The sequence below is a fragment of the Globicephala melas genome, chromosome 18 (assembly GCF_963455315.2).
Source record: "Globicephala melas chromosome 18, mGloMel1.2, whole genome shotgun sequence".
Lineage (NCBI taxonomy): Eukaryota > Metazoa > Chordata > Mammalia > Artiodactyla > Delphinidae > Globicephala > Globicephala melas.
In genome coordinates this window covers 18,691,674-18,715,870 of record NC_083331.1, presented here as the reverse complement: position 1 = coordinate 18,715,870, position 24,197 = coordinate 18,691,674, and the positions used below count along the sequence as shown (strand labels likewise).

Genomic DNA, 24,197 nt, shown 5'->3' with positions numbered 1-24,197 from the left:
TGTGTACTTTTAGACCAGAACCTAACTCACGTATTCGAACAGGGTTGTCTGAACATAAACCTTTTCACATTTCAGTTTCAAATGAAGAATGAATAGCCTGAGTAGATGGAGATGGGTAAAAATTACCATAATAATGCAAAAATGATATCCCTGACCTTTGTAATTATTTCTCTAGGAACAACTCTGTAATCTCTTGTAGACAAACTATTTATACATGGCCTTTTTTATTTTTTAGCACATGTCCATACTTTTTCCTTCTCTTAAGTAGCTAAGATTATATTATGTGTGTTTCAGTCTAAAGAAGTCTCATGAGACCACAACACAAAGTATAGCAATTTTTCCACAACAATTTTGAAACCAGTTATTTTGGCCATAGCAAAAATTACATATGTGACATATAAACCAAAAGGTGTAATTTTTTTAGCTCTATGTTTTAAGTACTATTCATTTTTATTTAAATAAATGGCTGCCTCTGTTTTCATCAAATACTATACATAAAATCCTTTTTCCTGAAAAGCCTAAATTTTAGTCCAGTGTAAATATTTTAAACTCATGTAATTAAATACATTTCTTTACTTTAAAATAAAGAATTATAATAAAATGATTCATAGATTTTTATGCCCTATTAAAATATGAGCTAACAATTAGTAATTGATTAAACAGTTGGAAAATTATCATTTTTTAAAGAAAATTAAATTGAAGATTATATCGTTCATAATATAAGAATTTGTTTTGTTTTGATGAAAAAGCCCTTTGCATGTTATTTGTTAGCAACAATGAAAGGGTTTAAGTAGTATAACTTTTTCTTGTGTAACTAAGACTGTGTAATTGCTTTTAAAAACAAGACTATCTCTGGTTTAAAATAGCAAAATGACCACACATTTTTACCTCCTTTCTCCCCCAAAACCCTACACAAGTGACAGAAAAGGGAAGAAACCACATGGCAGTGAATTTCAGCAGTACCAAGACTATGAAGTGGGAAGTTTAGGGGTTAATTCAATTTTGAGGATAAAAAGTAAAAGAGGTGTCTGTTTGATGGATACAACGAAGTAGAGAAAACTACTGAATACAGTAGGCGAAGACTCCCACAGTGGAAGTGGGATTCTTAGCCTCTAAGTTCAAAGTAATAATAGAAGGTACAGAGAGTGTGGCAGTAATCAGGAGAGTTTTTCTAAGGTGCTGTCTGCCACCGGCTCTCAAACTTTTGCATGTATCAAAAGGCTGGAGGGCTTGTTAAAAGACAGATTAAAGGGCTTCCCTGGTGGCGCAGTGGTTGCGAGTCCGCCTGCTGATGCAGGGGACGTGGGTTCGTGCCCCAGTCCGGGAGAGGCCACAACAGTGAGAGGCCTGTGTACCGCAAAAAAAAAAAAAAAAAAGACAGATTGCAGGTTCCTGGGCCTAACCTCAAAGGTTCTAGGGTAGGATCCAAGAATTTGTATTTCTGACATGTTTCCAGGTGATGCTAATGCTGGTCTAGCCACCACATTTTGAGAACCACTGGTCCATGAAACATCTGGACCAATGCCTCACCTCAGGCCATGCCGGCTTATAGGAATCAGGAAGATGAACTGCCTCCCTCTGTGCTAGTGAATTAGAAAAAGATGCCCCTCTGGATGCAACCACCCCTGGCTTGCTATGCAGAGTTTACAGTGAAGCCCCGTGCTTTCGTGTAGTGCACAAATTATATAGATGTATGCCTGGTCCTATCCCAGCTTCCGTGTACACATACAGGGCTGTGCTGTCCTGCTGGTGCCTGCAGGAGAAGCAGAGCAGAAATTGTGGTGAATCCAGACTTCTACAATAGACCTGAAGAAAAAAACAGAAATAGAAAGGTGATTCTGCCTAAAAGGAAAATATATAAAACTACTGTGCTGCTAGGATATAGTCCCCTTATTTTGGTATTTTGGGGTACCTCAATTCAGTATCTGTGTATTCATCTCTAAAAGAAAGACCAGAAAAAATGGAGGACACAAAATAATAATTTTTTAAAAAATTAACGGAAGAGGGACTTCCCTGGTGGCGCAGTGGTTAAGAACCCGCCTGCCAGCACAGGGGACATGGGTTCGAGCCCCGGACCGGGAGGATCCCACATGCCACGGTGCAACTAGGCCCGTGCACCACAACTGAGCCTGTGCTCTAGAGCCCATGAGCCACAACTACCGAGCCTGCATGCTGCAACTACTGAAGCCCGCCTGCCTAGAGCCCATGCTCCACAGCAAGAGAAGCCACTGCAGTGAGAAGCCCGCGCACCGCAACAAAGAGTAGCCTCCGCTCGCCTGAACTAGAGAAAGCCCGCGTGCAGCAACGAAGACCCAATGCAGCCAAAAAAAAAAAAAAAAAAATTAATGGAAGAAAAGTTTCTAAGCCAGTCAGAAATGGGAGGCATCAGATGGAAAGGGCTCAGAGTACCAAGCAGGATGAATAAATACGGATACATCTCGTGAAAATTCAGAATTCCATAGGCAATGAGAAAATTATAAAAAGGTTCTAGAGAGAAGAAGTAAATTATTTACAGTAGAATAAGATCCAGATCAGCATTGCAGTTCTTACCAGGAATACTGGATGTTTGATAAACTAGAATTCTGTAGCTGACCTACACGTCAAACGGGAGGGTAAAGTGAAACAGTTTTCAGACATGCAAGGACTTAGAAAGTTCATCTCTTAGAAAGTTCATCTCTTAACATCCATTTTAAAATAAAATTACTAGAGAATATGCTTGAGCAAATTAAAAAAAAAAAAAAAAGAAATCCTAGAAGGGAGAAATCATGAGACCTAAGAAAGAGTGAATCTGTCACAAGAGTGCAGAGAGGAAAAAACTGGAAAATCCTAGGATGCAGCAGGCCTACAAAACAGTGATTCCAAAAGAGAAGTCAAATAATTCCATGAAGAATGTCTTCAAGACATAGTTTCTTTTAACAACTGTATAACCTCATTTAAATGGTGGGGATTCAACAGATACAGTTTAAGATTCATAAATCGAGTAATAAGAGTTATGGTGATAACTACAGGAGTTGAATTCTTGTATCAGAGTACTATTGACAAAGGAAAATTTGCCTTTTTTTCCTTGGGTTTTTGAAGAATTGAATGAACTATAGGTATGGTGAAATAAAAGTTTCTTTGCATTTTTGTGTGTGGGTACGTATGCGACATGTATTAGAACGACATTGATAAATACAGAGTAGGTACTGTGTAGGTAAATATTGGTTATTAAAAATGAATCTTCAGTCTGGCAGGCAAGTAACATCTAATTTGTTCTTAACTCTAAGCCCCTTCATTTCAATCTCTGATCCCTCTATTTTAATCCTATGTTATGTGCTATGGAAAATACAAAGTACAAAACATAATCCCTTTCCTCAAGGAGGTTGAGGTGTCTAGTTAGGAAAATAAGACATAGCCCATGTAAAAAGATAGCTAACAAAGGCAGTAAGAAAAAAGGATACCAAATAAGTGATAAAGACAATAAAAAAACCTTCATTATCAAAGGTTTTGTTTAGGAGTTGAACTGGGCCTTGTAGGATGGAAAGGGTTTCATCAGAGAAGGGGGCAGACTGGGGTGGGGGAGGAACAAGTAGTGTGTCATGTGTCTAAATATCTAGAGTCAAAAAAGTGAGAGTTATAAATACAGGACAAGTAGGGGACCAACCTGCAGTGGAAGAATCATGTTTGGAAGACAGAAACCAGAAAATTGAGTAGGTCAGGGCCATATTTTGGACAATCTGGTACTTTAAAGCTGGATTTTTCCTCTCAGTCAATGGAGAGTCTGACACCTTTTAAAATTGAACAGTAAGTGACCAGCATAAAGTGGTGATTTAATAGGTGAATCTGGTTGATCTATCGTGGATGGGTTGAGGGAAGAAACTAGAAAGCAGGCTGAGCGAGGGAGCAACCACAGTAGTCCCAGTGTTACATGGGAACAGTGGTGATAGTGGTTATTAAAAGGAAGGAATGGATGGACGTCTTAACTGACTAGAATGAGAAACAGTATGTGAGACATGGCATGGACCTTACATGTTATCTAGTCCAAACCTCTTAGATGAGATGAAGGGGTCAACATAGTTATACTAGTTTGTAGCAAAGCCCTGACTAGAACTCCGGTCCATCTTTTAATAGAACTTTAAGGTTTATTCATTCAGCAGTGAATTGCAGAGACCTGTTATGTGCCAGGCACTAATAGAGGAGGAGTTCTAGGTATTTTCTCTTTCTCTCCCATCCGTGTTATCCTTAGTTTTCTGACTGTAGCACAAGAGGTGGCACACACAGCCCACAGGCCAGCCACTCGACTTTGCACATACAGTCTTACTGGAGCGCAGCCATGCTCGCTCATTTCTGTTGTCTGTGGCTGCTCTTGCACTGTGATGCGGAGATGAGAAGTTGCAGCAGGACTGTGTAGCCTGCAGGCCTAAAATATTTACGTATAACCCTTGAAGAAAAGGTTTTCTGATTCCTGATTTACAGTATTAACATGCTTCCCCAAATCTTACACATAGGTAAGTGTCATAACCTTCCATATCTCTTCTATACTGTTTCCCATCCCGTTCCTTATTATTATTTTTTGTTTTGGTTTCTTGTGTTTCTTTTTGTAAAACAAGCAGATATATGTATGCTTTCTTATTTGGCCTTTTTCTTACAAAAAAGGTAGTATACTATATGTACTCTTTTACACTTTACTTTTTTCATTTAACAACACTTTCTGGAAATTACTCCTCCATATCAGTTCATAGAGCTCTTTTTAATTCCTTATTAAAGCTGCATAGCACTACACTGTGTACATGTGCAATAATTTATTCAACCAATTTTCTGTGCTTGGACATCTAGGGAGTTTCCAGTGTTTTGCAGTTTCAAATAGTGCTGCACCTTGTACATATGTATTTTTATATTATTGAAAGTGTGTCTTCAGGGTAAATACCTAGAAGTGGGATGTGTGTGTGTGTGTGTGTGTGTGTGTGTGTGTGTGTGTGTGTGTGTGTGTGTGTGTTAGGTATTGCCAGATTCCCATCCATTAGAGTTGTACCATTTTGTTTCCCACCAGCAGTATATGAATGTATCAATTTCTCCACAAGGGCTTCTCACTTAATTTTGCCAAGTAACAACATTAAAATATTCTTCCCATCATCATCTCCATCGTTTCAAAAAGAAAGTCCATTTTAATAAGGGGGAAAGGATATAATCAAAATAAAGGATAAGAGAATCTCTTTAAATTTCAGTTGAATAAATATAGCTCTTATTGTGATTGTTTTTTTCTTTTTGCTGAAGACAGATGCATCTCTACCTTATAATCAGAGGGATGGGATTTTTTGAAATGCAAATGTCATCATGTCTGTCCTTCTACTTGAAATCCTTCAGGGCTTCCCACATCTCCTCAGATCTTAACGTGGCTGTATCATGGCCTGTGTAAGATCTCAGCCCTAGATCTTCAGTCACTTTGGATTTGGTTTAATCCTTTCAATATACCATGTTCTCTCCAGCAGGGCCTTTGCATGTGCTACTCCCCTTACCACCATTAAAGGAATAGACAAGTCAGAAAAACCAGATTCTTACCTGGCTCTACCTTAACTTGTATGTGACCTTATGAAGTTACTTAGCCTTTTAGTTCTTCAGTTTCTTCTACCTAAGGTGAAGTAGTTGTATCAGATGACCTCCAGACTCTTTCAGTTTTAAATTATGAATTTACCAGAATTCATTTTGATAGGAAGATAATGGAACTCAGCACATTCACCCTATGGCTAATAACTGTAACTTTGCTGTAAAAACACATATTTGTTTCTCATTCTTTTTTTTTTGTAGATATTCCTATTTTTATTTAGGTAAAATTGGTATATAATATTATATAAATTTCACATGTACAGCATTGTAATTTGACAGCTGGATACATTACAAAAAGATCATCACCAAAAATCTAGTGACCATTGATCACCATACAGTAAATCCCCTTCACCCAATTCACCCACCCCTTAGCCCTTTCTCTCTAGTAATCACCAGTCTGTTCTCTGTATCTTTTAAGTCTGTTTTTGTTTTGTTTGTTCATTTGTTTTGTTTTCTTAGATTCCACATGAGTAAAATCATTTGGTATTTATCTTTCTCCATCTGACTTATTTCACTTAGCAGAATACCTCCTAGATCCATCCATGTTGTCGCAAATGGCAAGACTTTTTTTTTTTTTTATGGCTGAGTACCATTTATTCAAACAAATATATAACAAATTCTTTATCCATTAATCCATTGATGGGCTTTTAGGTGGTTTCCATATCTTGGCTATTGTAAATAATGGTACAGTGACGATAGAGGTGTATGTATCTTTTCAAATGAGTGTTTTTGTATTCTTCAGATAAATACTCACAAGGGGAACAGCTAGATCATATAATAGTTCTATTCTTAATTTTTTGAGGAATCTCCATACTGTTTTCCATAGTTGCTACACCAGTTTACATTTCCACCAGCACTGCAGGAGGGTTCCCTTTTCTTCACATCCTCGTCAACACGGTTTGAGAATAGTCATTCTGACAGGTGTGAAGTGATATTGTGGTTTTGATTTGCATTTCCCTAATAATTAGTGATGTTGAACATCTTTTCATGTTCCTGTTGGCCATAAATATTTATTTAACTTTAATTATTTTCAAAAGGTATCTGATTGGTTGAATCTATATGAGTAAAGCAAGTTTTGAGTTTGAAAACTGATTATTAAATTCATGAATTATCTCTACTTCTGCAGTCCTGCATCTTGAATTCTGTTTTGGCCACTGCTTCTAGCACTGATAATTTTGTACGCTTTTAAGGAGTTACTGGAATAAATCCTTTTTTTTTTTTTAATAAATTTATTTATTTATTTATTTTTGTCTGTCTTGGGTCTTTGTTGCTGGCTTTCTCTAGTTGCGGCGAGTGGGGGCTACTCTTCGTTGCGCTGTGTGGGCTTCTTATTGCAGTGGCTTCTCTTGTTGCAGAGCACGGGCTCTAGGCGCATGAGCTTCAGTAGTTGTGGCTCACGGTCTCAGTAGTTGTGGCTCACAGGCTTTAGAGCGCAGGCTCAGTAGTTGTGGCGCACGGGTTAGTTGCTCCGCGGCATGTGGGATCTTCCTGGACCAGGGCTCGAACCTGTGTCCCCTGCATTGGCAGGTGGATTCTTAACCACTGCGCCACCAGGTAAGTCCCTGGAATAAATCTTTTTGAGAGATGGAGGAAGGGGAAAGACTTGCTAAAAAAGTTTGCCTGGAGTTAATTTCATACTCTTTAATTATCCCTGTCTGTTGCCCTATTTAATTGATATTCTTTGTACTTTTATAAAATTGACTGTCAAAAAATGGGTAGCAGACATCAAGAAAAAAAGATGAAGAAAGAGATAAAATAGAAATTTGAGAATTAGTGATTTTTAGGACAGTGTGTATGTTGATCTCTGGAAAATGCTGCTATTTAAGAAATATTGTTGATCATTAAATAATCTTGTTGATTTAAATATATTCTGTGTCCTTAAATTTGTCCATTTGTTCTTTTTAATTTGGAATTTATTTCTTAGAAGTCATGTTATAAATGGATGATTTGGTTTTCAGGATAGCTCAAAAGAGCTTTTTAAAAACAATTTCCCTTAGGATTACCTTAAGATTCATCCACTAGGAAGCACTATTTATAAAATCTTATATATAAAAGTTCATTCACAACTAAGAGCACACAGGTCACATCTTCCCTCATTTGTGACATCTGCGGTTGGATTTGGCATGCAGACATTAAAAAGTTTGGGTGTTGGGAGATAGTTAAGATTTTGCAAGGCATTGCAAGGCATTAATACATTGACAAAAGACCAAGTACCTCGTTCATCAGAGGTCCAAAATTGCAATTGCTTCAGATTCTTGCTAGCTGCATACCAGTCATAAATTAAATGTTTCTCAATTGGGTATATGAAATTTGCTGATGTTCAGTTTTCTATTTTATGTTCCTCAAATGAGTGACTGATTCTTTAAATACCAATTCTATAATTAAGATTTATACCCCAAATTTACTTTCGGTATTTCGAATGTAGAATATGAAGACAAAACTCTTTGATAAAGTAGTGTCTTAAGTTCCTTTTAATATATGGATATAATACATATATTTTCATACATTGTTTTGGTAAACTAGCTACTTGGTTGATATTTTCTTAGAAAAGATCATTTCTAAGTTCAGAGCCCATCATTAGGATGCTGGAAAGCTGTTTTCCACACCTCGAAACTTTTTTCGTCTTACTTCTTTTCCTTTGAGGGAAGTTAATATGGAAAGGAAGATTAGATAAATTATCTACTCTTTTATAAAGATGTTAAAAACAGTGGGCACAGTGTCTGCGGGGCGGGGCGGGGGGATTGTATTGTCACTCTAAGGAAACAAAAAGTGAATTCTCAGAGTTCCTTAAATACAGGTTTTCTGGGTAAAGGGGAAAGAGAAAACCTTCTAAATGTATAATTTACTTTAAAGTGCAGTGCTAACAGAGGAAAATAACTTTAGTACCCTTTCTGTCCCTGTAGTTAAGATTTACCCAGGATTTGAAGTTCTGGATAAGAAAACTAATATTTATCTGTTATGTATTACTTTGTGAAGAATCTTATAAAACTTTTGACTCATCTTCCTGTTGACAAGCGGGCAACAAAAATTTCTCCAGTGAGCACAGTAACAACAACTATCTGATGACTATTTTGCTTGTATTTTAAAATAGCATCCATGCTTTGAGATCTTGCTTACAGATATTTAAGCCGAGGAAAGTTCTGAGAAATCTGTTACAAACTCACTGCCCGTTTCTTCCACATCGTTAAGTTGTTAGTTGCTTTCCAACTCAAAAATATGTGTTTAGAGTGCTTAATGTATTTGTTTTTTCCGAAGAATATCAAATAAAATCACTTCAGCATCAGTTGAAGAAAACATGTTTACAACATATATACTTCTCTTGGGATATAAAGAACTATGCTTAATTTCTTCACTAGTTTTTTTTTTTTTTTTTAAGGATTTATTTTGCTTCAGGTTTATCTAAAGGAAGTTATAGCTCTTTAAAGAAAATCCCCCACTGTTATTTTTTTGAAAACAGGTTTGCTTATTTAGCTTACTTACTTACTATAATTTATTTGAAGTCATTGCAGCTCAAATCCAGAGAACAGCAAAAATCAAATTTAAATCTTTAAAACAAAGAGTGTTTGTCCAAAGTTGTATTCAGGACTTGGAAGATTGAAAATGTAAAAATCAGATACATTGAATGCTAAATTTAATTATATGTCTTTCTTCTCAAGTAAAAAGAATATTTTTTTAGCTAACTTTGGAAAACTGCTTGAATTTGTACAAAAAGATGTGTTGGAAAATGAAAAAGTTTCAGTGTAATTGGCGCTTTATATCTAAATTATAGCTCAAAGCAATACCTTTTTTATGTTTAGTGAAATGAAAATGTAATTGTACTTAGTTATTTGGCCCTGCAGTTTTGCTGCTTTTTATAGAAGGAACTATGTCCTTACTTCATAAATTATTTTGACATACAGTAACATTTTGCCTACTTGAAATAATATATTCAGCTATTCAGTGGCTTCAGTGGTCAAAAGATATATATTGATCACTTTCTAAGTGCCAAGTATTATAACTCACTATCTAGGTTGCTTCTCTGATCTAAAATACTTAAAATACAGGTTATTTATTGTGACATAAATATACCTTTAAAGTGTACCTGTAATAGTATTTTCTTTTAATTTACTTAGCAAAATAACATTTTGTTAGTTTCCTCCTTTCTCAGTTTTTGTGGCATATATCATTTTTAAATTGGCTGCTGTTAAATGCAGAAAATGGATCAAAAGAGTAATTTTAAAACATACTATACTGTGTGGATAGCATCTGCTTTTTACGAATTGCATACAAAGACAAAATCCTAAATATTATCTCTGAGTGTGACTGCTTGAGAGACTCAAATAGTGTCAGTATGTCATTCTACAGAACACTACATTCTTTACTGTTTTTTGAAAAATGCTGTAAAAACGCTTACTGAATATTTCAAATTACTCTTTCTCATTTATGTTGTTATAGTTTAAGAAACATGATTAGTAGTTTCAATTCAGATTGAAATCAAAATTAGATATATACTGAATAAAAGTATTAAACACTTAAATGAAACTTTTAATATTTGTTAATTATCCAGTATAAAATTACTAAGACATTCAAAGACCATACAGATGGTCACCACATGACTTACATCATAGTTTCTTTTAGAGTTTGAACAACTTTAGGGATTTTTTGTTTTTTTAATGAAGAGGAAGGTACAAATCAAAATGGCTCAGAAAAATAAAATGGAGTATATACAAGAGTAGAATACGTTTTAATGCTTAACACATCGAATACATTTTTTTAAAATGAAAAACTTTAAAATGTCCACATGTTTATTTTCTTTCAGAGGTGGAGAAATAGTTGTCTAAGAAAACACTTTTCACAGTTGAAGGAACTTGGAGGTTCTGTCCCAGTGAAGTCCCGGTGGTTTTATTTAAGGCAGCTTATATTGTAGATTCGTTGTCAAATATCTTATTTTTTAAGGTCTGTAGGTTATGTTGAATAAAGTTCTCTGTGCCTTGAACTTCAGAGAATCTGGAGTCGCTTCTCCTGGTAGACCAGTTTTTCATTTTTATTGAATTCTGAATCGTGTCTGACGTGAAGTAGTAAACTATAGGGTCAAAGCAACAGTTTAAAACAGCAATGCAGAGAGTGATTGGGTACATGGTCCTTACCGCTGTTGCTGCTGAGCAATTAACAAACGTCTGTGTTCTCATAAGAGAATATAAAATAAGGTTGATGTTGTAAGGCACGAAACAGAAACAGAATATGACCAAATGTACAAAAACCATTCTTAAAACCTTAGTTTTGTTTATTTTGCTTCTACTTAATGTAAGAGGTTTATTTAAAGTTCTTAGCACCATACTAGAACAAGTTACGTTTAAAATTAGAGGAATAAAAAATCCCACTATTTCGATGAAAATTACAATCCTTGAGAGATATGTTTTCCATGTGGCTTCTGGGAAATTTTCAAAGCAGGCTTCTGAGGTATTGTTACCCTGAGAGTGGGTAGACTGAAAAAAAACTGCTGGTGCACTTCCTCCCATCACAGTTAACCATACAGCAATGCAAACGATTTTTGCATTTCGTTTGGTTCTTAGAGTCTTTGACTTAAATGGGTAGACGATTGCCAGAAATCGGTCGGCACTAATACAGGTTAAGAAAAGAATGCTTCCGTACATGTTGGTATAAAACAGCATCACTGAAATTTTACAAAGTAAATCTCCAAATGGCCAATTCCGTGTTGCAAAGTAAAATATCCTGAAGGGTAAAGTAAAAACGAAAAGCAAGTCTGACATTGCCAAGTTAATCATATATGTTGTTGTTTCATTTCGCACTTTGAGAGCGCAGACGAAAATGTGTATGGCAACACAGTTGGATATTAACCCAAGCACAAACACCATGCTAAACATGCACCCGTACAAAGTGTACTTAAAGGAATCATCATAGACGCAGTGGGAGCTGTTATTGCTTACCATTATAAAGGCACGTCCAGTTTACAGTGTTGAAGTCCTTTGGTCAGCTGCGGTCTCCTTTGGTATTCAGATTGTGACCCCTTTATAACCTCCAATGTATTTGCAAATCCTTTGGATCTTTGCGTGATTTTATAAATATTTCTTTTTCCTCCAAAAGAGACATGAAATTTGTTGCTGTAAAGTTTCCACTTGGTTCTTCAATAAGAAAATATTTTCATTTTCAAATCTCCAGAAAATCCGTGATTCCAGGGCTACGTTTAAAAAACGCAGTCAGTGAAGCCAATCCATTGGATTATAAATTTTAAATAAAAGCTGTGTTCTGAGATGGAAGAAAACTATTCGTCTGGTAAACTTCAGTTTCAGTTAAGATGAATGTTCCAAAATGAAAGTTTCTTTATGCTCCAGAATGTTGAAGCTAAAGTTAGCAATCTTACTTTGCTTTTCAATGCAAAGTTTCAGAGACTTAAACATTCCCAGTTCGGTCTCATTTACTTCTTGCTCCTTCCTTCTAAATGAGGTTTTCCTCTTCCGTATTCCTGCAGTGGATCCCAGATGGTGGTAAGCAGAGGAGTCTTTCAAAGGTTCTGAAATAAATTCCTAAGCGTGTTAGCTCTTGCTGAATCGAGGCCTTTTCCTCGGTTACCAGCTGTATTGTGAGATGGGCTTTCTCTGAAGAGAAAACGAAAGGCGTGCTAGATTTGTAGTATGACATCACAGGAAGAAGAGGCTGGACTTGGACAAAGAAAGGTTTCAGCCCAGTTTGTTTGCAGTTCCTTTAATCTGATAACGTGTCTGCTGGGAATACACCTAGGAGGCTTGCAAAGGGCCACTGACTGTTTAGCTGAGCAGTCTGCCCATTACCTCTTTTTATGCAGAAATGCCTCTGGAATGTTGACCACCTCTCAGGGAGTTTTCTTTTCTTTTTTTTTTTTTCTTTTTATTCTTTCTTTCTTTTTGGTAGTAGTAATTGAGAGAGGACAAAATCAGTATGTGATTGCTTTTGTGTTTTGGATATGACTTTTTTTTGGAACTAAAATGTGTATGTGTATTTATAAACTGAAATTGTTAGTGATATCTTAATATGACATTTTAAAAATCTGTTTACTGACTGTATAAGAAAAATTGAATCGTTAGTTATAAAAAGGATTTGAGTTGAGAGACCAAGTTTTGCCACTCTTGGCTTCTGTTTTCCATAATTGCTCCTCAAGATTTAATTTAATTCCCATGATTGTGAGTGGCTCCAATCCTGGATCTCTTTACTTTTTGATAAACAATTTTCTCACATTCTTACCTCTTTCCTATAAAATTAAATTAATATTTTATAGCACTTCCAATTTTTTAAATCACTTCCACCAAAGAATAAACTTTATTTTTTATAAATTTATTTATTTTTGGCTGTGTTGGGTCTTCATTGCTGTGCGCAGGCTTTCTCTAGTTGCAGCGAGCGGGGGGCTACTCTTCATCATGGTGTGCGTGCTTCTCATTGCAGTGGCTTCTCTTGTTGCGGAGCACGGGCTCTAGGCACGCGGGCTTCAGTAGTTGCAGCATGCGGGCTCAGTAGTTGTGGTGCACGGGCTCAGTAGTTGTGGCTCACGGGCTCTAGAGCACAGACTCAGTGGTTGTGGCGCATGGGCTTAGTTGCTCTGCGGCATGTGGGATCTTCCCGGACCACGGCTTGAACCCATGTCTCCTGCATTGGCAGGCGGATCAGAGAATAAATTTTAAAATGTTTATGTTTGGTGTGGTATTAATCTTACAGAACAAAATTGTGTCTTTTAACAAAAAATTTTTTCCCTAAATTCATTGAAATAAATTTTGGAAAATAAAAGTTATACTACTTGGCTAAGTTTTAGGTTTGGAATTTTAATTCCCTCCAGCCCTCCCTTTACCCCTCTTAATATGACATTAACTATGTATTGGAATATGGGTCAGATTTTGTTTTCATTTAAAAGCTCATGTGAGTGGTTTCTCTCTATGTATTTAAAGTATACTCATTTTTTAAAGCCCAAAGAAATCAGAAGAAAGTATGTGTGGGAAAGGGGTAGTTGAATGTAGATGTTATTTCCTCAGGGATTGAGTATATCACAACCTGTGGACACATACATGTTTCTTTTATTTTAAATTACCATTTTTCAGAAAAGGCTATATCCAGTTGTGATTTACTGTTATTATTTTTTAGTTTGGTTTCATTTGGGCTGAAAGCCTTCCTTTCGAGTATCAATTAAGGAAATTTGAGAAATTTAAGAGCAGTTTATTTTTCTTTCATAAATTACTTAGCTAATTTAAAACTAATATTTTTCAGTAACGTGTTTTGTGCTGATTTTGTACCTTTTTAATTTGGGCTTCACTCTCATGCTTAGCAACTTTTGTTGTTTGTTGATGAATCCCCCCTGAATTATAATCTATTTTTGTTGTTTTGACTAGGAAATTTACCTATAATCAAGTGACACAAAAAAATATGAGTATTACTTACAACCAATAAACTTAAAACCTTAAGGGCTGAATTTCTTTGTATCATGTTGGTATGGAAAAGAGGTAGTGTGTGTTCATATAAGAAGACAGGTGGATACCTAGAGTGAACAGTAATGAAGAGAGTAGTTAATGAGCTTGTGTTCTTACTGGAGAAAAATTTCTGTTATAGTTTCTCAGTAATCGACTTTCAGATTGATAATCTCTTCTCTAGTCATCATTAAATAATGAAATTTAAGCAGTTATGTGCCCTGAATTTGTTTACTTTTACCTTCATTTTGAACATGGCATTGTCCATAAAACGTACTAATTCTACATTGGAATATTCTTCCACATGTTGATGATGTCATTCACTTGACTTAATACTCACTTAACTGTTCATTTGTAGTTTTTTCATGTTTGAGTTACTGGTGCTTAAAAATAGATGACTGTTCGTTGAATTAAACTTTTTGTTATTATCAGTATATTAGTATATGTTTGTATTTCCAGTTTTACACAATGCTTGACCCTTGGTGGATACTCACATGTTTACTGAGGAATGAATTATACTGATAAACTGGAATTTTATTGAGAGTTGTTTCTACTGAGGAAGAGCAATAGCAGAAGGACTATCTGTTTTAACAGGAAGAAGATTATTGAATGCTAGATTTTTCAAGACATTTAATTTGACTTCTAATTAAGGAGCCAAAGTGAAATTAGATACCTTTAAAATTCCTTAGGTTAAGATTTGAGAACCATAGAGTAACTGCTTACAAAAGGGAGTTAAATGAATCCAAGGACTCGAGGATATTTAATAGTTGCTTTTGTATGTGATAGAGACCAAACCAGTTTAGTGTGAGATTTGTATACTTCTAAAAGTTAAATCTAGGAATCAGCTGGTTTCTTGAATGAGTTTTTTTAGGGGGTGAAATGACTACAGCTGATTTGAAATTTAATGAATCTCATTATATAACTCATCACTTTACAGATTTTTATTACATCAAGAAGCCAGGTCAATAACCAGCTAGCCTATAAAGTACATGTTTTATTCATCACTATAGTAATGGTATAGTTGTGTTTTAGTTGTGTAACTTATTTTTTTGTTATCGGTTTGAGAGGGAGTACTCTGTTAACTATTATGAGTTTAAGGATATGAGTAACTTCTGAGTTCTTATCTAAATTTCTGCTACAACTGTGGCTTTGAGAAGGCAAGAAATCTGACTTTTTCATACCTGATTGAAAATAGGCTTTGGTCTGTCATACAGAGTGAAGTAAATCAGAAAGAGAAAAACATATACTGTATGCTAACACATATATATGGAATCTAAAAAAAAAAAAAGTGGTCCTGAAGAACCTAGGGGCAGGACAGGAATAAAGATGCAAACGTAGAGAATGGACTTGAGGGTATGGGGAGGGGGAAGGGTAAGCTGGGACAAAGTGAGAGAGTGGCATGGACATATATACACTACCAAACATAAAATAGATAGCTAGTGGGAAGCAGCCGCATAGCACAGGGAGATCAGCTCAGTGCTTTGTGACCACCTAGAGGGATGGGATAGGGAGGGTGGGAGGGAGACGCAAGAGGGAGGAGATATGGGGATATATGTATATGTGTAGCTGATTCACTTTGTTATAAAGCAGAAACTAACACACCATTGTAAAGCAATTATACTCCAATAAAGATGTTAAAAAAAATAAAATAAAACATGGGCAATTTTTCATCAAACAAAACAAAACAAAATAGGCTTTGTTGAACACCCGTTATAAACAAAGAATGTGTAAAGTGGGCTCCTCAGCCATTCTTCCTTTCTGTTCTTTTTCATATTGGTTATTTCTAGCCTTGATAGTAATACCAGTTTTATGTTGTCCCTTTTTTATTTTCTCTGCTATCATTTTAGACTAACCCTGTCACTCTTATCTATATAGTTGTTATGGTGTCTTATCTTGTCTTACTTCTAGTCCCACCAGTTTCCCCTGCCAGACAGACACAGATCAAGTCATGAATGAATCAACTATTTATTGATTTATACCCTTCTTGCTTCCAAAAAGGATTTAAAGCAGATTATAATTTTAAAACTGTCCAAACTGATGAAACTAAATATTTAAGATTTTTATTTTATAGAAATTATACCTACATTTAAGAAGTTTAAAAAGAAAGTCAGTGTGGAACAGTTAAAGTTTTTAAATGTGAGAAATGTGAGGAAAATTATTCTAAATATTAGTCATATCCATTATCCTAAAAATTATTCATTTTGAATGTAATAAATGTTTGCAAAAAGCAATAAATAAAAATCTTAAAACACAAATTCATTAACACATTAGTAAAAGAATAAAAGCCAGTACAACATGGGAAAGAGAAGGGTGGGAGGAGCAGTGTGAGAAGGGCAGAAAAATCTAGGCTAAGGGGAACTGCTGCATTTGACACAAGGCAGAAAAGGAAAATATAGTAGATTATGTAGTTTTCATTTAATGAAAGAAAATGTTCCAGGGTGTCAAGGAAAAAACTTTGCTTTATCTCAGAAATATATTGTGAATCTTTACACATGAACCACAGCAGATTGTGTTCTAATGGTAGAACGTGTGCCATTTCTTGTTGGCCCTCAATTTAGGAAAAGCACCCAATGTCAAATTGTGGTTCTGGGAGAATGTATTATTTGTTGGAAGATTAAGATAGTCCAAATATATGTGGTAGTGTGGTTTATGCTGAAGCAAATTTGACAATATAGTGCAAAGGATCTCACCTGATGACCTTAAAATCGCTGAAACCCCTGTTGTATACACTCTCCTGGGGACAGGTCTTGTGGCTTTGATTAGATTCTCAAACAAGATTATGACTAAGAACAGGTAAGAAACCACAGTCTAAAGAAATGAAGGATTAGCAAATCCTGTAGGCTATTCCACTGAAGTATCTGGAAATTGAAATCTTTTGAAAGTCTTTTTCTATGGATAGCCTAAAAGGAATCTTAAACTATTAGTTGCTAATGCAGATTCTTTATAAATGAAGTTAAGATGTGTGTATGTAGACAATTAAATGTTAATCTGTGTATTTATTTATTTATTTATTTTTGGTTATTCTGTCCTTTTTACTTTTTCTTTTTAATTTATTTATTTATATTTGGCTGCATTGGGTCTTCGTTGCTATGCGTGGTCTTTCTCTAGTTGAGGCGAGCGGGGGCTACTCTTCGTTGCAGTGCGCGGGCTTCTCATTGCAGTGGCTTCTCTTGTTGTGGAGCGCACAGGCTTCAATAGTTGTGACACGCAGGCTCAGTAGTTGTGGCTCGCAGGCTCTAGAGCGCAGGCTCAGTAGTTGTGGCGCACGGGCTTAGTTGCTCCGTAGCATGTGGGATCTTCCCAGACCAGGGCTTGAACCCGTGTCCCCTGCATTGGCAGACAGATTCTTAACCACTGCGCCACCAGGGAAGTCCTCTTTTTATTATAAATAAGAAAGTAAGAAAGTGTTGTGTTAAGAGCAGAAGCAGAGAATCAGAGAAGCTTAATATGCATTCACTTGATCTTTCTAGGATTCTAGCTTCTTGGCTGTATAGTGAGGGAGTTGGACTGTTCAAAGGTGCTTTCCTGTTTGTATATCTGATTCCAGTTCTTTGAATGCTTAAGCTTTTAGGTTGGGTTTTTTCACTCTTAGGTATAACAAATCAAGAAGTCACTTTTCATTCTTTATGTTTAAGGATTTCTAATTTTGAAACCAGTTTGTATATGTACAAGAATTATTCTTTGCTTAAGCCAGGAGTCTCATTGTATGAGAAGAGTTTTGTTAATATCTTATCATGCTGTCAAGATTAAACATTTAAAAGAAAGCCCTTCCTTTATATTTCTATAACATTCTTCTCTAAAAGACCTTTCTTTTCCAAAACACAAACAAGGTACTATGTTCTTTTACTATAAAATTGATCAAAGAGGAATTGTTCAAAACTTTAAAGTATTCTCTCATTAAAAGTTTTGATGGCCGTAATTGGAGTTGTACCTAAAATAACGTTGAGAATATGAGATACATAAAAAAATTGGATGAGAAAGTATGTGAAGTAAATATGTTCAAGTTTAAAAGAAAGTGTGGAACAGTGAAAATTTTAAATGTAAGAAAAATATTCTAAATTTATTTTATTCATTTTGAATGCAGCAAATGTTTGCCTTGATGAGAAGTGTTTCTTCAGGGCCTTTTTCCATCTCAAATTTGTACCTGTGAAAACAGTTTTCTCGTTTTGAATTTTTCTGAAGCCTGTTAATGATAAATTTTCTATTTAGATTTAGAAACAAAACTTTCTCAGCTTGAGAAAATATTTATAATTTATCTTGATAGAATATGTTTATTTTATATAAAAAGATCTTTTAGCCTAACAGGAAAATTTATTAAATTCTAGACAAACTTAGTATTATTATATTGATACCATTTGAAAATGATTTACCTTTCTGTCATTACTGCAAACACTTAACACTTTATGTTACTCTTTACTGGAGCATGAGTCATCTGCCCAAGTTCAAAGCGTTGAATCAGCTTGTAGGGTTGGGTAGGAGTAGAAGAAAGATTTAAAAGGTAATGGATAATGGTTTATAGCAAAGTAAAAGTGCACGGGAATGATGCTTGTAGCAGGTTCAAGCAAAGAGATAAAGGAAATTAAGAGAAGCAGGAATGCAGTATAAGACTTAAAACTTGAGCAAGCATGTTTATCACTGTCAGCACTTGAGTTGTCCCTTCCTCCTTTTTTCCTGTCTTCCTGTTCCCCATTCCTTCGTTTTCCCCTCTTAAAATCTTATCCCATTTTTCTGTGGAGACCTTTCAATCTCATCAGTTCCTTTTCTGTACTTCCACAGTACTTAGTTAAAATGTCTCACTTTTAAGACATATTCATGCAATCACTTAGGGTTAAAAAACAAAGAAATAATTGCAGTACGGCTAACAACATATGTTTGTACAGCATGGAGATGAGAGTCAACCAAGTCAATTAAAAGGTCTTCAGAGCAGACGATGTCTAGAGAAGGCTAGCCTTTAAAGTTGAATAAAAGTTTCCAATTCCAAGTCTTAAAGACTAGAGCTGTGCCTGGTAATAATGTCGGTATAGTCCCACATACGTATAGTCATGTCTTTCTCAGCCAAAAACACAGAAAATGATTTGAGTGACTATCTCCTCAATTCTCTCAAGAATGCCTCATAACTAGTTTCACTCTAAATTCCTAGAAGAGGAATGAATATATAAATTTGATTAAATTTCTTTTTTTCCTTTTTTTTTTATTTTTACAAGTGACAGATTTTTAAGATCTAGTTCCGTGAACACTATTGCAAATACATTTAAAAGCAGAAACACATCTGACTTTAAGCATTTATGTAGATGTTTTGCTTTTAACCCAGCCAGAATTCAAAGAAGAAGATTGACTCTTTGACAGATATTAATACCCAAAGGCATATGGAAGAATTAATCAGTAAGATTCTAAGCCACTAGTAATCCATTCCCAGAACAAAATTTCCATGATCACTTCTTTTTACTGGTTTTGCCAGTATGTTCATTTTAATCAACTGATTTCACACTCTTGGAAATTTTGAGGATTTCCTGTCAGTGCCAGATGTTACCAGTGTTGCCTCAGAAAGGTTACAAACAAAGCCCGGAATGACTGACTCTACAAAAGGACCCCCTTTAAAGCCAAGCCTTTTGTTGTTCTAGTTTTTAGCTAAACAGAAGTGGACTGTTTCAGGCTGACCAAAAAAAAAAAAAAAAAAGAAAGAAAAGTTGCTGGCTTGTTGTCCTGGTTAAATGGATAGGTAAATAGGATAAGCACATTTAAGTTATTTTTCCTGCTTATGTTATCTTTATCTTTGGTATGCTTATATTTATTTGTTTATTCAAGAGCAAATATTTACTGAGTGCCAACTGTGTGCCAAGTGCTCTTCTAGGTGATAGATGTATAGCAGCAAATGTAACAGAATTCCTGAGCTTATATTTTATTTTGGAGAGACAGGCAATCAATAAACAAGCAGTTATACAGTTGGCCATATGGTGATAAGTTCTCTGAAGAAAAATACATTCAGGAGGAAAAAGGAGGTATTCTATGTAGGGAGTTCTAGGAAGGGCCTGTTGATAAGGGGACACATGAAGAAAGACTTGAAAGAAGTGAAGGAATAAATCATGTGGGTATCTCAGAGAATTAACCTTTAACTGTTAAACAGTCTTATAAAAGGCTCTTCTCAATCTGTATTTCCAGCCTCATCTTCCATCACTTCACTCACCAGGTTCATGTCCCCAAGATTTTCATGGCAATTGGAAATCTCTAAATAGTATTTCAATTTGATAAAATTCCGCATGTCTGTTTCTGATTTTTGTTTTGCATGACACATCATGAACTGGGAGTTTTGTTTTGTTTCGGTTTTGGCTACTTGACAGTGTTCTTCAAGCTGAATACTTCTAGGAAACTTACTATCTTAAATTAAAAGGATCCCCAGGTCAATAGCTGCATTTCAAGTCAGATCCACCCTGACTTCTGTGTCCCTGGGCAATTATTAGGTTTGTCTTTTTCTCTTGATGTTTCGGCTAGTACCCTGTTACCTCAAGGGACTGAATTTTCTTCTGCTGAGTTCAGTTTCCCAATAGCAGTGACATCTGACAGCCTATATTAACTTGTTGATACAACTGCCAGTTAAAAAATGTCACCCGCCACCAGGTTCTACAAGAATTAAGTCCTTAGCCACTGTAGTTGTTGACCTTTAGCACCCCCTGAAAGGAGTTCGGGGCAGAATGAGGCACTCTGTGCTCTGGGAAAACTGGCAGAACAATCCTTCAGATAGTTAGATATTTTCAGGGGAAATTTTTTATGAACCTGGATTCTTGCATCTTTCCATACTTAGAAAAGCACGGAAACCATTAACTAAGATATGTGCTCCTCATGACTAGCAGCAACCTTCTACCAAAATGTGTGCTTGGTTGCAAGTACCACCTTTGCCAAAATCACATATATACTGACCTCTCCCCTTACCTCTTCAGAACAGTTTCTCAGAGCTGAGGGGTTATCTCCTGGGCTATAGTTGTCAGTAAGACACTGAGTAAACTTGACTCACAGCTTTTACGTTGTACGTTTGTTTTTTTGTTTGTTGTGGGTTTTTTTGGTTTTATTTTGAAGTAGACACAACTAGGTCAGCTTTCTTTACTTTTGTTAATTATCTATCCTACATCTGGTTGAATGGACATCTAGGACCTTAAAGGTAGTTCTATCCCACTTGTCTTTTTTCCTTGATAACATGGTATCCTAAGTTTGGATCTACCTTCAGATTCTTGTCACCATGTCTGTCCTTCATAGAGCCAACTCTTGGCCTTACTCTCATTTTCTGACATATGACCATTATCCAGCCCTACTCATGCCTGGAACCATGACCAGTTTTCTCTGACTCAACTCCATTACTTTCTAAGCACATGTGACATCATTCCATGAGCTTTGTTTTTTAAATTTTTTTTTAGGAATATATTTTTTATTTATATTGTAGGAGAGATATTATTAAGGCTCTTAAAGAGTAATAATAAGAGAAATAGAATAAAACTAGCAGTAAAAAGATAATATAACTCTACTACTCTAATATATCAACTGTTTATAATTTTCCAGACTAAAAAACTTTTAAAATTGAGATACAATTGACATATAACATTATATTAGTTTTGGGTGTACAACATAATAATTCAATATTTGTATATATTGTGAAATGGTCACCACAATAAGTCTGATTAACATTCATCACCATACGTAGTTATAATTTTTTTTCTTGTGATGAGAACATTTTTAATCTTTTAGCAACTTTCAAATATGCACTACAGTGTTATTAACTGTAGTCACCGTGCTGTATCTTACATCCATGACTTATTTATTTTATAACTAGAAGTTTGTACTTTTTGACCCCCTTCACCCTTTTTGCCCACCCTCCACCCCCTGCCTCTGGCAACCCTCAGTCTATTCTCTGTGTCTACAAGCTCTTTTTCTTTTTTCTTTTTAACCCACATATAAGTGAGGTTGTACTGTACGGTCGTCCCTTGGTGTCTGCAGGGGATTGGCTCCAGGATCCCTGCAGATACCAAAATCTGTGGATGCTCAAGTCCCTTATATAAAATGGCATAACCCAATCAGCCGTTTATATCCATAGGTTCCACCTCCCACAATAGGGAAGGCCAACTCTATTTATCTTTGTCTGACTTATTTTACTTAGCATAGGGCCCTCAACTAAGAGACACCTGGCAGCCTGACCTGGGGACAGTGTGCAGATTCACATAACCACCATCATAGACAAATATACTGAACAGTTGCCTCATAGAAGGAAATACACTCACATCTCTCCAGCCCCACTATGCATGTCCTAACCCCTGGCCACTATTATTCTGCCCTTTATTTCTAAAATTTTGTTATTTCAAAATATTATATAAATGAAATCAAATAGGATTATCTTTCTTCTCAGCCAAATTCTCTGGAGATTCATTTAAGGTACTACATGTATCAATAGTTCATACCTTTTTATTGCTGACTAATATTTCATAGTACGAACGTACTACAGTTTCTTTAACCATACACATATTGAAGAATATTTTTGACTATCACAAGTAAAGCTGCCATAAACATTTGTGTACATGTTTTATATAAGCATGAGTTTTCATTATTCTGGGATAAATGCCCAAAGAGTGCAGTTGCAGAGTCGTGTGGTTATTGTGTTTTATTTTGTGAGACTGCCAGGTATTTTCCAGAGTGGTTGTACCATTTTGAATTCCTATCAGCAATATATGGGTGATCCAGGTTCTCTGCATCCTTGCCATTGTTTGGGATTGCCACTATTTTTTCTTTTAGCCATTCTGATCATGTGAGGATAGTTCATTGAGGTTATAATTTACATTGCCCATCAGGATGATGGCTAATCGTATTGAATATCTTCTTCTGTTTACTTGTGATCTGTATTTCCTCTCTGGTGAAAAGTCTCTTTCATGTCTTTGCCCATTTTCTAATTGGATTGTTTGTGGGGTTTTTACCATTGAGTTTTGAGAGTTCTTTATATATTCTAGTCTTTTGTTGGGTATGTGGCTTGTAAATAATTTCTCCTAGTCTCTAGCTTCTTTTTTCATCCTTTCCACATGTCTTTCTCATGGCAAAAGTTTTAAATTTTGATGAACTCCTGTTTATCAGTTTTTTATTTTATGGATCATGCTTTTGGTGTCAAGTCTAAGGACTCTAGATCCCCAAGATTTTCCCCTTAAAAGTTTTATAGCTTCACTTTTAATATTTAAGTCCATGATCCATTTCCAATTTATTTTTGTACAAGGTTTGAGATTTAGGTCAAGGTTAATTCTTTTTCCATTGATTTGCTTTTGTACCTTCATCAAAAGGGAATAAAGAACAGATGGAACAAATAGATGTAGGATTTAAAGTAACCATGTCAATAACTACATTAAAGGTAAATAGCCTAAACCCCAATTAAAAGACAGAGATTGTCTGAGTGGATAAAAAAGCAAGACCCAACTCTATACTATCTACAAGAAACCAGTTTTAAATATAAAGGCATAAATATGTTAAAAGTAAAAGCATGAATCAAAAGTTTAGGTGCCTGGATGGAATTCTGAGGGTAATTCTAAGATTTGTACTGTGGGTGATTAGGTGATTGCTAACAGTTAACCAAAGAGGATGTTGAAGGAGTCATAGCTGATTGATGATGAGGGTAATAAGTTCATGTTAATGTTTGAACATGTTAATATTTGAGATGTTTGCCACATATACATGTAGAGATCCAAGGTATCTAGTTGGAAATACTGGATCTGGAATTTGAAAGAATAGTTTTAGTCAGAAATGTAGATTTAGGAATAACTAGAAATATAACTAAAGCCATGATAGTGGCTCAGCCAGCATATATATTGGCAAAAGGATCCTGAGAAATATCAATATTAAAGAAGTAGTGAAGTTGAATGGGAAAGAACTGTCAGAAAAGTCAAGGCCTGCCCAAAACTTTATGTTTTGTATTCTAGTTTCCTTTTGCAAGGTAGAATGGTCTTATCGTGATTTGGCTTAGGATAGTACAAAAACATTTCCTGTAATGTAAGGCCAATAATATTTCTTAAAATACCCAGAAAACAATAGCAATTCCTGTCTTCCACCTCCCCTATTGTTAATTTTTCTACTAGCACTGGAGAACTTGTACGTACTTGGATAATCAGAATCTCTTTTAGGGACACCTTGACCTGATAGCCTTTAAGTGCTTTACTCTCTGGAGAAGTT

The 24,197-nt window shown here is 35.5% G+C and overlaps 2 protein-coding genes across 5 annotated transcripts in view; one reads left to right on the top strand and one right to left on the bottom strand.

Moving 5' to 3' along the window:
- RB1 (RB transcriptional corepressor 1) overlaps nucleotides 1-24,197 on the top strand; it is a 134,990-nt gene that overhangs the window by 78,938 nt on the left and 31,855 nt on the right. The window lies entirely within an intron of this gene.
- LPAR6 (lysophosphatidic acid receptor 6) lies at nucleotides 10,131-12,168 on the bottom strand. The gene has a single exon (XM_030882295.2). It carries the CDS (start codon nucleotides 11,511-11,513, stop codon nucleotides 10,479-10,481), a length of 1,035 nt encoding a protein of 344 aa, XP_030738155.1. The 5' UTR covers nucleotides 11,514-12,168; the 3' UTR covers nucleotides 10,131-10,478.

Excerpts from the sequence above, each read along its gene's own strand:
- LPAR6 (XM_030882295.2), bottom strand. The coding sequence starts at position 11,513 with ATGGTAAGCAATAACAGCTCCCACTGCGTCTATGATGATTCCTTTAAG.